The sequence below is a fragment of the Esox lucius genome, chromosome 17 (genome assembly GCF_011004845.1).
Source record: "Esox lucius isolate fEsoLuc1 chromosome 17, fEsoLuc1.pri, whole genome shotgun sequence".
In the NCBI taxonomy this organism is placed as follows: domain Eukaryota; kingdom Metazoa; phylum Chordata; class Actinopteri; order Esociformes; family Esocidae; genus Esox; species Esox lucius.
In genome coordinates this window covers 13,215,765-13,230,119 of record NC_047585.1, presented here as the reverse complement: position 1 = coordinate 13,230,119, position 14,355 = coordinate 13,215,765, and the positions used below count along the sequence as shown (strand labels likewise).

Below are 14,355 nucleotides of genomic sequence, written 5' to 3'. Positions count from 1 at the left end.
AGAGCGGGGCAAGCGTGTGAATCCCCCACCCCCTCCCTTCACCGCCACATAGGACACTACATATTTAGGCTACTTGATTTAGCGGTGACATTCAATTAAAAACGATATGTTTATGTATATGGATACATTTTGTTTGTTCAATCAGCAATCGACTGTTTTAATTAATGTTTTAACAGTTTGTGTTAAGAAAAACAATATGGTAGACACACCATCTTTAAGTGGGATAAGCAGAGTTTAAACAATAAACTGGGTTAAGTTACTCTGAAATACAATCTGGAGAAATGGATACATCGCTGTAACCCTAACATAATAGATACTGATCCTGGGATCAAGACCAAGATGAGTCAAAACACCAGGAGACATGAATTCAGGATTTTCCTGTTAAAAAGTATGTATACAAGAAGGATATACCTTTTCCTTATAATTGTCTAGCATGTTGCTAAATAAACAAGGAGCCAATTATCACAATTTCATTTGCAGGTTTTGAGTTCTCCTTCCCAGGTACAACATGTAAATTCAACTCACTGTCAACTTGTCTGAGATCAAGAGGATTTCAACTCTGCTTGATACCGAAGGCTTAGCAGTTAATTACCTTAACCCTTCTAAACTCAAGTTAGAATGCTGTTGGAACTGAATAAAGCTTTCCATGTTTGCATTAATACAATTTAGAAATTAGAATTTAATTGAAACAAACAATCCTCAAAACAGTTTACAAGAACAGTCCATAGTCATAACAATAGAATTTGATCCCATCCCAAATAAAAATCAGACAGGAGATCTACCATTGACTCAGTCCAAACTATCCATTATATTTGCCTCGGCCTCTGTAGGGTTCACAGTTAAGTCTTTCTGGAGCTTCTCTGTGGCTTCAGCCATCAGCTGGCAGGCAACCTTGTGTTTAGGCCAATGCTTCACCTGGCATTCCCTACAAGGAAAGAGCAACACCGCTTAGAATTCAGCTGTACACAGTCAACCTGTGAATAAAACTATTGGCCCTTTTAATAAGTATTTTGAGTTCTCGAGTATGTGTTTCATTGCGAGACCAGTGTGACATTTGGAATAAAAGTGGCAGTTCTGTTGATGCGTATTTCTTTAAGGGGAGACAATTCCCTGTATAGTGCTACACTGTTACTGGTTGTACCTCCGGCAGTACCATTCTCCCTGGCAGCGAGAGCATCTCTTAGAAGCTTCTGCTCCACAGACTCCACACTTGGGCTTTTCTGGGATTAAACACTCCATCACGTCCAGGTTGTAGGTCTGGGCCAGTCTAGATAAAGATGATTCAAATACAAAGGCAGTGAAGATTGTAAAAGACAGACAGAAAGATCCAGAATTGTATGAGTAATGATCTTCCAATGTTCAATTCCCCAGTCAGTCAGTTCATTGACCCCTTTATTACCTGGATGCTTGTTGTCTCAGGTCTTTCTCAGAAGGGTTAAACATTTCCTTCACTTGATACTTGGCAATGGCCTTCCACTTCCCTGTATTGGACCGCATGATGCTGTTCCACATCTCTGGAATCTACAAGGAGGACAGAAATGAATTGTGCTTGTGTCCCAATATCAAAGGCCATCACAACAGCACTGAACTGGCCTCAGGCTGGAGGGGACACTCGCTGCAATAAATTATTTTGACCTGTATCTCTCATTCCACGAATCAGAATGCTTCTGCTGGCAAGGACACTGTCACCTTTACCGTTAAGGCATGCTCATTCTGGAAGTGGGGTGCTCAATCTACCACTACATGAAGTAGGCCTTTGTTGAAATAGATCAAGTATCAACCCATCATGTTACTGCTGAAAAACGTCCGTTACTAAAATGGTACTAAATGTGGGAGTCAAATGGCAGGCCTACAAGCATGGGTCAAAGTGGCTAGCGCGGTACTCCTCTGGGTAGCCTCACAGTGTAGAACCCCTATATATCCTTGCATACAGTGTGAAGAAATGTTTAAAGTCCTTTTGAAATGTATATTTGATTTATGGGGTTAAATAAAGTAAACTATATGGCCAAAGAATATGTGGACACCCGACCATCACACCTATATGAGTTTGTTGGACAACCCATTCCAAAACCATGGGCAAGAAAATGGAGTTGCCCCACCCCCTTTGCAGCATTAACAGCCGCCACCCTTCTGGGAAGGCTTTCCATAAGATCTTGAAGTGTCTGTGGGAATATGTGCCCATTCAACCAAAATAACATTTGTGAGGTCAGGCACTGATGTTGGATGAGAAGGCTTGACCTGCAGTCGCCGTTCCAATTCATCCCAAAGGTGTTCAATGGGGTTGAGGTCAGGGCTCTGTGCAGAGTTCCTCCACATCAACATCGTCAAACTATGTCTTTATGGAACCAGTTTTGCCCACAGGGGGGACAGTCATGCTGAGACAGGAAAGGGCCTTCCCCAAACTTTCTAAAATGTCTTTGTATCCTGTAGCATTAAGATGACCCTTCACTGGTACTAAGGCAGCTAACCCAACCCTGAAACACAGACCCAGACCATTATCCCTCCTCCACTAAACTTTACAGTACGCACTCAGCATTCCAGTAGGTAGCGTTTCCCTGGCATATGCCACACACAGATTCGTCTATCAGACTGCCAGATATTGAAGCGTGATTCGTCACTCCAGAGAACACGTTTCAAGCGAGTCCAGTGGTAGCGTGCTTGACACCACTCTAGCCGATGCTTGGCATTGCGCATGTTGATGTGAGGCTTGTGTACAGCTGCTTGGCCATGGAAACCCATTTCATGAAGCTCCTGACGCACAGTTCTTGTGCTGATGTTGCTTCCGGAGGCAGTTTGGAACTCTAATGAGCGATACAACAGATGATAGGCGATTTTTATGCACTACGCTCTTCAGCAATCTGCAGCCCCACGCTGTGAGTTTGCATGGTCTACCACTTTGTGGTTGGGCTGTTGTTGCTCATAGATGCTTCCACTTCACAATTATAGCACTTACAGTTGACCGGAACAAATCTAGTAGGGCAGGAATTTCATGAACTGACTTGTGACTTGTGGCACATTTAAAGTCAGTGAGCTCTTAAGTACGACCCAATGTACGGTCAATTATTGCATATGGAAATTTCATGGTTTATGTGCTGGATTTTATGCACCTGTGATCAATGGGTGTGGCTGAAACACCTGAACTCAATAATTTCCAGTGGTGTCAACATACCTTTGGCCATATAGTGTATGTCAAATCTTTGTGTTCCTCACCTGTTCCAAAATGAGGTCTTTCTTTGGGGGGGCAGGGTCTGTGACAGACAGGTGACTGAGGAAGCGCTGGAGCTCCAGCAGGTTGGGCAGCTGGTCAATTAACACCTCAGTCAGGAAACCACGTAGCTACAAACAAAAGGATTTTCAGTTTGAGTGAGACTTCTCTTGTTTGCACACTGTCTGTTAAACAGACCATAATAACACAATGATCTGTAAAATAGATCAACTTATGATGATGCTGTGTTTAAACCCACCACCTTAACACAATGGTCTGTCAAATAGACCACCTTAACATAATGGCATGTTAAACAGTCCACCTTAACGGCTACATTTTGCTTACAGACAAAACAGATCCACAGAGGACACCATTGCTCTGACCCCCCACTCTGCACACTTTCATCTGGACAAAAGGAACACATTCCTCACTCAAAACATTCCTTTTCAACTTTTTTGAAAAGGAAAGAAAAAGGTACAGTGGTCTCTTAATTTTTTCCGGAGCTGTATGTGAGAATGCTGTTCATTGACTATAGCTCAGCATTCGACACCATTGTGCCCCACAAGCTGGCAGTTAAGCTCAGGGATCTGAGACTCGACCCCACTATGTTCAGATGGATCCTGAACTTCTTGACGGGCAGACCCCAGGTGTTGCGGATGGGCAACACCACCTCCTCCTCACTGACTCTCAGTGCTGGTACCCCCCCAGGGCTGTGTGCTGAGCCTGCTCCTGTACTCTGTCTTCACCCACGACTGCCTGGCAACTCCAACACCATCATTAGGTTTGTTGATGACACCACCATCATAAGCCTGATCTCTGATAACGACGAGTCAGCCTATAGAGATGAAGTAAGGTCACTGACTTTGTGGTGTCAGGATAACAACCTCCAGCTCAATATCAGCAAAACGAAGGAGAATATTGTTGATCACAGGAAGCAGTGGAGGGGAGACCACATCCTCATACACATCAATGGGTCTGCAGTAGAGAGAGTTCACAACATACGGTTCCTCGTTGTCAACATCAGTGATGACTTGACCTGGTCTCATCACTCTAACGTCCTGGTGAAGGAGGCCAGGAAACGGCTCTTCTTCCTACGCCGATTAAGGAGATTTGGCATGGATTCTAGGATACTCTCCAACTTCTACAGATGCACTGTCAAAATTATCCTGACCGGCTGTGTCACTGCCTGGTATGGCAGCCGCACCACCCTCGACCGTTAAGCACTTCAGAGGGTGATTAAAACAGCCGAGCTCCTCACAATGTCTGACCTGCCATCCTTGCAGGATCTCTACACAGAGAGATGTAGGAAGAAGAGCAAACGGATCATTACAGATCCCAGCCACCCACGCCATGGACTGTCAAGCAGAAGATACAGGAGTATCCAGTCCAAAACAAACAGGCTTGAACATTTCAAACAGGCTTCTTTCCTAAGGCTGCTCAACTCGGGAACCCCTCTTCCCTTCCATCCATAGTCCATGCACACCGGTCACCTTCACATTGCACTATGGTTGTATAGTTATTATTAGTGATTTGTATTTTTGTATAGTGATATTATTGATTGATTGTGATTCTTTTTTATTTTTAAATTATTATTACTGTTACCTTTTACCTGCACTGTCGGGAGTAGGTAAACCAAGCATTTCATTGCCATTACTTGTTATTGCAAATGACAAATAAATCCCCTTTGAACCTTTTGACCTTTGAACACGATGGTCTGTTAAATAGATCACTTTAACATGATGGTGTTATAGAGGCTGCTTATACATGATGGAATGTTAAAAAGACCACCTTAACACGATCATCTGTTAAATAGAACCCCTATGCAATGTGCCACAAAGTTCTTAGAGTCTTATAATTTTATCTGCTCATAGGATCAGGAAGGAGAGATGGTCTAGGAAATAATAGTGAGAGGAAACACCTTGGTCAAAACACTGTCTGGATAATTCATCTGTCCTCCAATCAGAGGGGAGATCAGATAACATTCAAGGACAATGGTCTTCCACAGACAATCTCTCCGAGCTATAGTTTTAACCATAAGCAGTGCCAGATCTAACCCCTTGGGGGCTCTAAGCAAAATTATATTTGGGGCCTCTTCCCCTAGCGGCTTCTAATGGCCAGGGCCCCCTAGCAGTCGGGGCCGCAAGCGACTGCTTATGTTGCTTATGCCTAAAACCGTCCCGGACCATGAGGTTCTAGAAGCGACTACAGTAGAAAGCACCAGAAGCCTCATTCATCAACCATGCATGAGCACACATCTGTGAGTAAATCATCCCTGGGATTCATTTCCACCAGTGTGTGTTATATGAATATGAGTAATTTTTGCCGTTGTAAGCTATTGTTGATATACAGCGCCATGAGAAAGTATTCAGTCTCTTTCTCCACATTTCCTTGTGTTATAGATTTAAGCTACAATAATATAATCCTATTAATCTACACACAATACCCCAGGTACTTTGTATTTTCCAGACATTTTGCTTGGCATTTAGAACTAACCCTATGTGCACACTGCCCGCTCACTAGCGATACAAACAGGCACGCTGCCATTAATTTCCAACCAGAGTCAGTGAATCTTGGCGACAATGGGCAGAGCGCCGCTTAGAGATAAACTCTCCTAGTGGCAGCGACAGTTGAGAAATGTTCAACTTAATGCTAATTTCCAGCAAGGGAGCAGTGATAGAGTTTATGACTACCAATGGCAGGGTAGATGTTTTCTGCATCTTGAAGTACCTTATCTTTTCTACCCGCTAGCTTAAATCTCGCTAACTAGCTTAATACATGGGCGAGAAACGTATTATTGCGGTGTCCGGTTTCCCCATTATTTATGATGCGTCTCTGGCCTCATACAAAGATATAATTCTAAAAATGGATGAATGGAAGAATGTTTCTTGAGATCATTGGGATCCCGGGTGAGTTATACAGTTAAGCCCAAAAGTATTCATACCTGTGCCAAATTTTGAGCTATAGTGAATTTTTCTTCTGCCTGGAAATGACATAAACAAGTGGCAAAACACGGTAAGACCTTGTGCTGGAGATTCATTTGTATCTCCAGCACAATATACCATGTTTTGTCACTTGTTTATGTCATTTCCAGCCAGAAGAAACCTATTGGTCAAATAAAAATTTACTATGGCTAAAAATTTGGCATGGGTATGAATACTTTTGGGCTTAACTGTACATGCATGACGTAAAACGTAAATTGCTATTTGAACACTGACAAATCCTTGACTTGACATTGCGTTGATACATAAAACATTTTTAGTAGTGGAGTCACACAAATAATAAATACTTATTCCTGGTTGCCGCTGGCATGAATTAGGAAGACACGCCCCCCAAGCAGGCAGTGTGCACACAAGGCAGGGCTTGCCAGAGATTGAGCAATTTGTCAGTTGAGCGAGAGGGCAGTGTGCAAATTGGGTATTTTGTGAGATTTTTCTGAGAATCTTTGCTCTCAGAGCCCTTTAGGCAGTATGCCAAATGCTGTTTAGTCAGGGGTGCTTTGTGTCTTGCCACTCTATCATAAACACCTGATTGATGGAATAATGCAGAGATAGTTGGCCTTCTTTGAAGCTGTTTCAGAGGCCATTGGGTTCCTGGTCACATCCCTTAAGAGGCTTAATGCCGGTTACTTAGTTTGGCTGATGTCTTCCACTACACAGTGATGGAACCCTGCGAGGGGAATATTCCATACTTAAGCTATTTCTCTAAAAACGTACCCAGATCCATGGATACGTGATTTTAGAGAAAGACGGGACTTTTTGTATAAAGAACAAATCCAGGCTCAGCAGATATTGCATTAGAATTTGAAAACTACTAGGTTCTCTCAGGATGAGCTAGCTGATTTATCTATATGTTTTGTGTGTAATCCTTTGCAAACAGTCACCTACACTCTTCATACCCAATTGCACAACAAGCTAGATTAAAGAGGTTTTCTTTACCATCAATGGGTTCCTAAAACATCTGGAGGAATAAATGGTACCCAGATCACCATTAGAGCACTGTCCCAAGACAAATTCAACTTTGTGGACAAAACAGCCTTCCAATCACCTAATTTGCAGTTGATAGGTGACGTGCTGAATGTGTTACATGTGGGACCTGTTGAGGATGGAGGGCTTATTGGTGACTGTTGACTGTACTCATTTGAAGTGCAATGTATTTACCAGTGCTAAACAAACTTGATTTGTTACAATGTTTAGACAAATTAAAAATAAAACTTGTAATGCTGTTAATTTCAGGGTAAGCCATTGTCTGTTCCCCACAGGCTTTAAAGGGATGATTTTGACTACATATGGTTAAATAAGTCCCTGCAGTGGCTGAGGCTACTGTAGTCTACCTTTAAGAGCTGGTTCTTGTTGAAGTTATTGAAGTCATATTTCCTTTGGCAGTCTTCCTTCAGCACCAGGTTGTACAGAGCAATCCAGATTTGGCCATCCAATTTAGTCATCTTCAGATGGTCTTCGGGTGGAATCTTCTGCCATTTTCCATTGATGTACTTCTCCATATTGCCTGTAGAGGGAGACAAAGGACAGGTAGGAGCGAATACAACTATGTAATATGTAGAGAAAATGCGGTCAATGTTTTGTTATCTTATTAACCCCTAAATATGGACGTGTGTTATGTGTTCAATATATTTTGTCCATTTGCATGTATGCGTGTCCAGTGACCAACCTTCAGAATAGTGACTCCAGGGGCTGTGCTCTATCAGCTGTACCAACACGCAGGGCAGGTTATGTGTACACAGCATCCTATTGATTACACTGATGCTGTGTGTGAAAAAATAAAAGATGTTTAGGCACTGGTGTCAATGTCATTTTGGGGGAGGGGGGGTACATTTGGTCATCAACTAGGTTCAAAAAGCCAACAAGATATTTTACATGTTTCCTCAGTCTAAATTAGTAAACAATTTGGTCCCATCAAACGTTTTTGGGAAAAGTCCTTACTATCAAACCTTTGTGTAGGTGATTATAAATTAGGTGGACACAGAGATTGTATTTGGTTCCAATCATCTTAAAGTATATTAAGCAATTCTCTCAAACCTTAAAAAAAAAAAACATATGCAGGTCGTATATTAGCACCCACAATTCAAGGAATTTGAAAAACGATGTGAATGCAACACTCCCACCTGTCAGAGTGTTCCGTGATGTAGCGCAGGACGGACACAGCCTTGAGGGAGATGTCAAACTCTAATGCTGAGTTCTGCCCCTGCAAATCCTGCCTCGCACGCACCGCACAACAAACCATTTAAAATTCACACAAATGACCTGAAGCCAATCTACTTCTCTAACAGGCTGATTATAACGCTTCAGCTGAAACCCAAACAGCTTCTGTATATTGGAATCCCCCTATGTACCTGGATAGAAGACAGATCTTTACTCTCTGAGGGAATCCGTTTGCAAGGGCTTGCATTGTCATCCCTGGACGCTCTGTTGGCCAGAAGGGTTAGTTTGCGGTGGCAGTAGTCCACCAGGTCCAGGACTGAGTCATCCGCCGCTTCGCACGAGTCCTGTGACCAGCACACGTGGAAACAAGTCGTATTTCCATGTTGTGTTCAGGCAATGTCTGATACATACAGTTGTGCTCATAAGTTTGCATACCCTGGCAGAAATTGTGACATTTTGGCATTGATTTTGAAAATATGACTGATCATGCAAAGAATAGTGAATAGTGACCATATGAAGCCATTTATTATCGCAGTTGTTTGGCTCCTTTTAAAATCATAATGATAACAGAAACCACCCAAATGGCCCTGATCGAAAGTTTACATACCCTTGAATGTTCGTCCTTGTTATAGACACACACAGGTGAAAATGGCAATTAAAGGCGAATTTCCCACACCTGTAGCTTTTTACAATTGCAATTAGTGGCTGTGTAGAAATAGTCAATGAGTTTGTTAGCCCTCATGTGGATGCACTGACATACTGAGCCATGGAGAGCAGAAAACAACTGTCTAAAGACCTGCGTAACAAGGTAATGGAACATTATAAAGATGGAAAAGGATATAAAAACATATACAAAGCCTTGCAAATGCCAGTCAGTACTGTTCAATCACTTATTAAGAAGTAGAAAATCTGGGATCTCATGATACCAAGCCAAGGTCAGGTTGACCAAGAAAGATGTCAGCCAAAACTGCCAGAATAATTATTTGGGATACAAAGAAAAACCTGACAGGTAACCCCAGGAGAAATACAGGCTGCTCTGGATAAAGACTGTGTGGTTGTTTCAAGGAGCTCAATACAACGACACTTGAACAAAAATGAGCTGCATGGTCGTGTTGCCAGAAAGAAGCCTTTACTGCGCCAATGCCACAAAAAAGCTGGTAACAATATGCCCAACAAAACCTTGACACGCCTCACAGCTTCTGGCACACTGATTCGGAGTGACAAGACCAAAATATAACTTTATGGTCACAACCATAAACACTATATTTGGAGAGGGGTCAACAAGGCCTATAGTGAACAGAATACCCTTCCCCACTGTGAGGCATGGTGGTGGCTCACTGATGTTTTGGGGGGGGGGGGGGTGAGCTCTATAGGCACAGGGAATCTTGTGAAAATTGATGGCAAGATGAAAGCAGCATGTTATCAGAAAATACTGGCAGACAATTTGCATTCTTCTGCACGAAAGCTGCGCATGGGACGCTCTTGGACTTTCCAGCACGACAATGACCCTAAACCCAAGGCCAAGTTGACCCTCCAGTGGTTACAGCAGAAAAAGGTGAAGGTTCTGGAGTGCAAACTTTTGAGCACAACTGTATACCTGTGCTGGTACCGATGCAGGGTAGAAATACCTTATGAAACATGATGGTCTCAAGCAGATTGATGATTGTAGCCTCATGGTGTATCTGCAGAGATAGCGTGGAAATTATTTGAAGTGCAGGTACAACAAGCAGTGCTCATTATCTGAAGTTGTTTCCACAGTATACTGCATGTACTCACCACCATGTACAAAGGAAATGTGCTTTTTGGATTGAAGTCCTGGAGCTGACAGAGGATAGGAAAGATCTTATGTTTCCAAAGCTCCACCAGAATCATCTCATGGACCAAGGTGGGGATCTGTGATTACAATGAATAGTCAGGGAACATTTTAAGGTAAATATGTGCAGTGGTCTTTTTTGGCCATAAAAAAACAAAGACGACAGCTTTGTAAGGCATGTTCTACCTTTCCCAGTGAAACAAGGAACTCTTTGATGAACTCGTCCTCTGTGGCTGAAGCGTTCAATATTGCTTGCATGTTCAGTTTCTCTATGTACTCATGTTGTCTGAACCACCTGCCAATCAAATAGTAAGCAATTAATGGAACATTATTTTTAATTGGCTAGCTAAAGTACAGTAGCTAGCTAGTTATCTACTGTAACCAGCAAGCTATACTGACAACGTTACAGTACCTTGGAGAGCCTACGTCCCTGAGTGTGAACGTTTCTAAATTTTGGACATATCCTTCAGCCTCTCCGGGAAAAAGAACAGATGTTTCCATACCCACGTAAAGTGTATTTTCCTGTATTGAAAAACGTTGATTCGAGAGAAACTGCGCGAAAACCCTTGGAATAGACCGTTACAGAACAGACTAATGTAGATCGATGTACTTACTTTACAAACCACTTCTCGTGGTTGGTATGGATACTGGAAACAAACGCATGCGCAAAATAGCCACCATGACCACCAGAGGAACAAAGGTTTTCTAGAGTTACGAAGTGGGATGAGAAACGAAAGCGTGCACTTTTATATACATTTAAGGTTTGGTCTTAGCTTGTGGTTAACAGTGGGGTTGAATTCACGGAGCTGATTGTTCACTCAGTGTGTCATAATTGTGTTGTAAGTAAAGTTTTGTTTACCCCAGGAAGAGAAAATTCTGCTTTGGCTTGGCTAGTGTTAAGGCGCACCAAGGATCCAAACGAAGTTTGGTTTCAACTCTATAGGTTTATCAGTTTGTAACAAAAAAGCTAGTGACGACATACAGGGTGGAGGACATCAAAACTACCCTTGTGTGTCATGTTATTGTTCGCTCTTAAAGGCAGAGAGGAAGTGTTGACGAATAATAGCCCAATACTCTCCAGCCTAGGCGAGGTGAGCAAGATAAAACAGTAGCAATCAGACAGTGGGGTCACTGAAATCAACAACTGCAGCTTTATTAGTGCAAAGTGTTGGTACACAAACAGTTTCTGCAATAGCCCAATACTATTCAACCTAGGTGAGGTGAGCAAGATAAAACAGCAGCAATCAGTAAATAAATGCATACATACATGCTTTTTCACCCCCAGAATTCTCACATTCCTTGTTCTGAATTAAAGAGCCGGATAGAAGAAAACAGATTGGTTTCATACATCTCTCCACAGAATCCACTGATCATTTCCAGAACCCTTCACATTAAGGCCACACATAATCACAGCAATATTGGGAGTGAGTTTATAGAATCTTCGGCTGAGTTGGCACCAGTTTTTGTCAATCCTAGGCAGCAGACAGTTTAGTGCTTTAGAGAGAATACAGCAGGAAGCCTCGGTTTCAGTACAATGGGACCTTGTTTTTGTCAGTCTGTCAAGGTTTGCTTGCTCCATCTGCATAAAGTCAGTTGTAGTGCAGTTGCTGTAAGCCAGTGTTTCACTTCCAGCACACAATTATGTTAGGGTCATTCTCCAAACGCTCATCTAGCTCTTTGTAGCTCATTCCTACAGACAGAAACATTATCCGTTGTTACAAGAACACACTGATATTATTTATCCATAATATATCCTCTAATGATTTATCCTGCTAGACACTATTGTGATTACAATAAAAACAGATGTCTGGACATTAGAGACGCCTTCCAACATACCAGTCTTGCAGCAGATTTCATCGTAACTGTGGCAACCCGTGTAAAGGCGTGGCGGGCGGCTCCTCTCGTCTCTGAGAACTTTAACAGGATACTTCTGGAGTCGGCGAATCAGAGACTTCATCAGCCCATACTGGATCAGCCTCCTGTTAAACATTGCATGACATCAACTCCAAGAAATGGTAGCGTTTTAGACACTCCTACGCACAGCCACACACACCATGCTTTTGTCCGTGTCAGGCCCCCTGAAAATGACGCGTTGACGCGAAGGACCCTTGACTCACCTCTCGTCCACCCTCTGCAGCTGTTGTGAGTAGCGGGAGCAAAGGTCACGGACAGTTGTGCCTGGAGTCAGGCCGCAGTACAGCTGGAACACATCCCTCAAACAGGCCCTTTTCTGTCCTGAAACACAGGCGGGATGAGGGGTCAAACAAAGGCCGGCACCGCTTCGTACCACCGTTTCCCCAAACAGACGGGTTACCTTGTTTGGTGACGTAGCTGAGACATTCCTCCTGAATGGACGTGTCATCTATCAGGCTCTGGACTTTGGGTGTTGTGCAATACACGTTGGAGTACTGAAGGGCACAACACAAAGTTATTCCACAGAGGTCCGGAATGCACACAAACAGCATGAAAAGAAAGACCATATATCTGAGGGTTTCATTACCTGGAATATTGACACCAAGGTTACGACACCATAGTAACTGTGAAGAAATGGTTCTGTTAGAATGTGAATATACCATGTTTTCGTGGGGAAAACATTTCCTCTTCCTCCCCATCATATTATCAGTTTCGGAGTACTCACAGCAAATTCTGCACGGCAATACGGACGAGATTAAGTTCAACATCCGCTTCTGCTGATATCTTCTGGATGTGCCGGAACCCATCAATGTAGGCCAGGATCTACAATAGAATTCAGCACATTTCAACCTTATTTCGTGCAGTGCTCTAATTTGATACAGACGCATGGCTGTACCCCATGAAGGCTGATCCCTGTTTCTCTGAAACCCTTTTTTCTCAGCCACCACAGTCACTAGACTACTGTAAGTCATTTCTCATGGACAGACTACAAAAGCATAACGTGCCACCTTCTGGGTGATGGCTAGCCGTGGCCAGTGTGTTGGGAAGACTACCTGTTGGGTGGTCAGATCCCACTGGGATTTGATGAAGTGGTCCTTGCAGTGAGTGAACACTGGGACGTCATACTCCTGAACGATCAGAGGGTCCCTGCGCTGCTCTATTAGCTTCAGGTTGATCGTGTTGGACTCGTCTGAACAACAGGGAGGAAAGCACAGTGTGAGATATTCGGGTTTGACCTTCTGGCTATTGTCTCCCACGCGGCAGGGTCTTACCGATGGGTAAGGTGGAGGCGCCGGTAGCATTGAGCTCCTCCAACAACGTGGACATGATGGGTAGTAGTTTTTGTTTGCTCTCCTCGTTAGATATGAAACCACTCTCCAGCTGCAAATCAAAGACAAATGAGCACTCACTTCTAGGTATCCTTTTTGGCAATCTGACATAGTCATTTTTAAAAACACTAGACCCAGCTTATCACTCTGACCTCCAGCGTTGTGAGGTATCCGGAGAGCTTCTTGACAATCGGCTCCAGGGCACAGGTCTTGGTCCGTGCATCGCACACAAGGCCAAGATTAAAGAGCAGAGCATTGCGGCTGTACTTTTTGTGCTCAATGCATACCGGACAACCAATTAACTTTTTCCCCATCGCCGTTCTACATCCAAGACATAGGAGACATTAAACATAGCAGTACCGGAACCACAAGTTAACATATAAAATAATTAGTGGATCAAAAATAAGACAGGCTGTTAAAACTGGTCAATTAAAAACGTCATGTAACTATCCAAGTGTACATACACAGTGATGAGTTTGTTCTGCAGTTCTGGTTTGGTAATGATGTACACTTGTACAGTGTCAAAAAGCTCTCGTGATATGTACTCCTCCGGAACCTGGGGAGGATAGGTCACAAAACGACGATGTGACGGAGGTCAAAGTGAATGTGAAACCAATGTAGAACTTTTCAAAAAATATATACTGTACCTGGTAGGTAATCTTTGGTCCCAGTGTGGGGTGGAACTCACTAAAAAATATGCACTCTATTCGACTCATCCCCATGAAGACGTTTAACAGCACTTTACACTTTAGCTAGCTAAGATAGCTAGTAAACAAAGAAAAACAGCAATCCCTAATGCTTCAAAATCTCTTCCCAGAAAATGTGAAGACATCCAGTTATCCAAGTAATCATCCTGTTAGTGAACTATTATACGTGGTGTTCTGACTGAGGGGTGGGGTTGTTGTTTTTGACAGTCAACAGTACAGCACTCTAACAAGC

The 14,355-nt window shown here is 43.1% G+C and overlaps 2 protein-coding genes across 3 annotated transcripts; both read right to left on the bottom strand.

Annotated features, from left to right (window-relative positions):
- Nucleotides 1-136: 136 nt before the first annotated feature.
- On the bottom strand, nt 137-11,256 carry zmynd10 (zinc finger, MYND-type containing 10). Of its 2 annotated transcripts, none has more exons than XM_020044679.2 (12): nt 10,587-11,256; nt 10,361-10,469; nt 10,138-10,254; nt 9,990-10,043; nt 8,553-8,705; nt 8,325-8,413; nt 7,871-7,965; nt 7,536-7,708; nt 3,211-3,336; nt 1,400-1,521; nt 1,142-1,267; nt 137-925 (listed from the first exon to the last, which is right to left on the bottom strand). In XM_020044679.2, exons 1-12 carry the CDS (start codon nt 10,673-10,675, stop codon nt 790-792), a joined length of 1,389 nt encoding a protein of 462 aa, XP_019900238.1. In that variant the 5' UTR covers nt 10,676-11,256; the 3' UTR covers nt 137-789. The 2 variants fall into 2 exon arrangements, with proteins under 2 accessions (XP_019900238.1, XP_019900239.1); XM_020044680.2 differs by having other exon boundaries at nt 10,789-11,256.
- Nucleotides 11,257-11,302: 46 nt separating this feature from the next.
- On the bottom strand, nt 11,303-14,160 carry nprl2 (NPR2 like, GATOR1 complex subunit). The gene is made up of 11 exons (XM_010896057.4): nt 14,064-14,160; nt 13,881-13,972; nt 13,569-13,737; nt 13,360-13,468; nt 13,141-13,277; nt 12,813-12,910; nt 12,675-12,711; nt 12,489-12,582; nt 12,292-12,409; nt 12,011-12,153; nt 11,303-11,864 (listed from the first exon to the last, which is right to left on the bottom strand). The coding sequence occupies exons 1-11, from the start codon at nt 14,136-14,138 to the stop codon at nt 11,797-11,799; spliced, it is 1,140 nt and encodes a 379-aa protein (XP_010894359.1). The 5' UTR covers nt 14,139-14,160; the 3' UTR covers nt 11,303-11,796.
- Between the last annotated feature and the right edge of the window lie 195 nt (nt 14,161-14,355).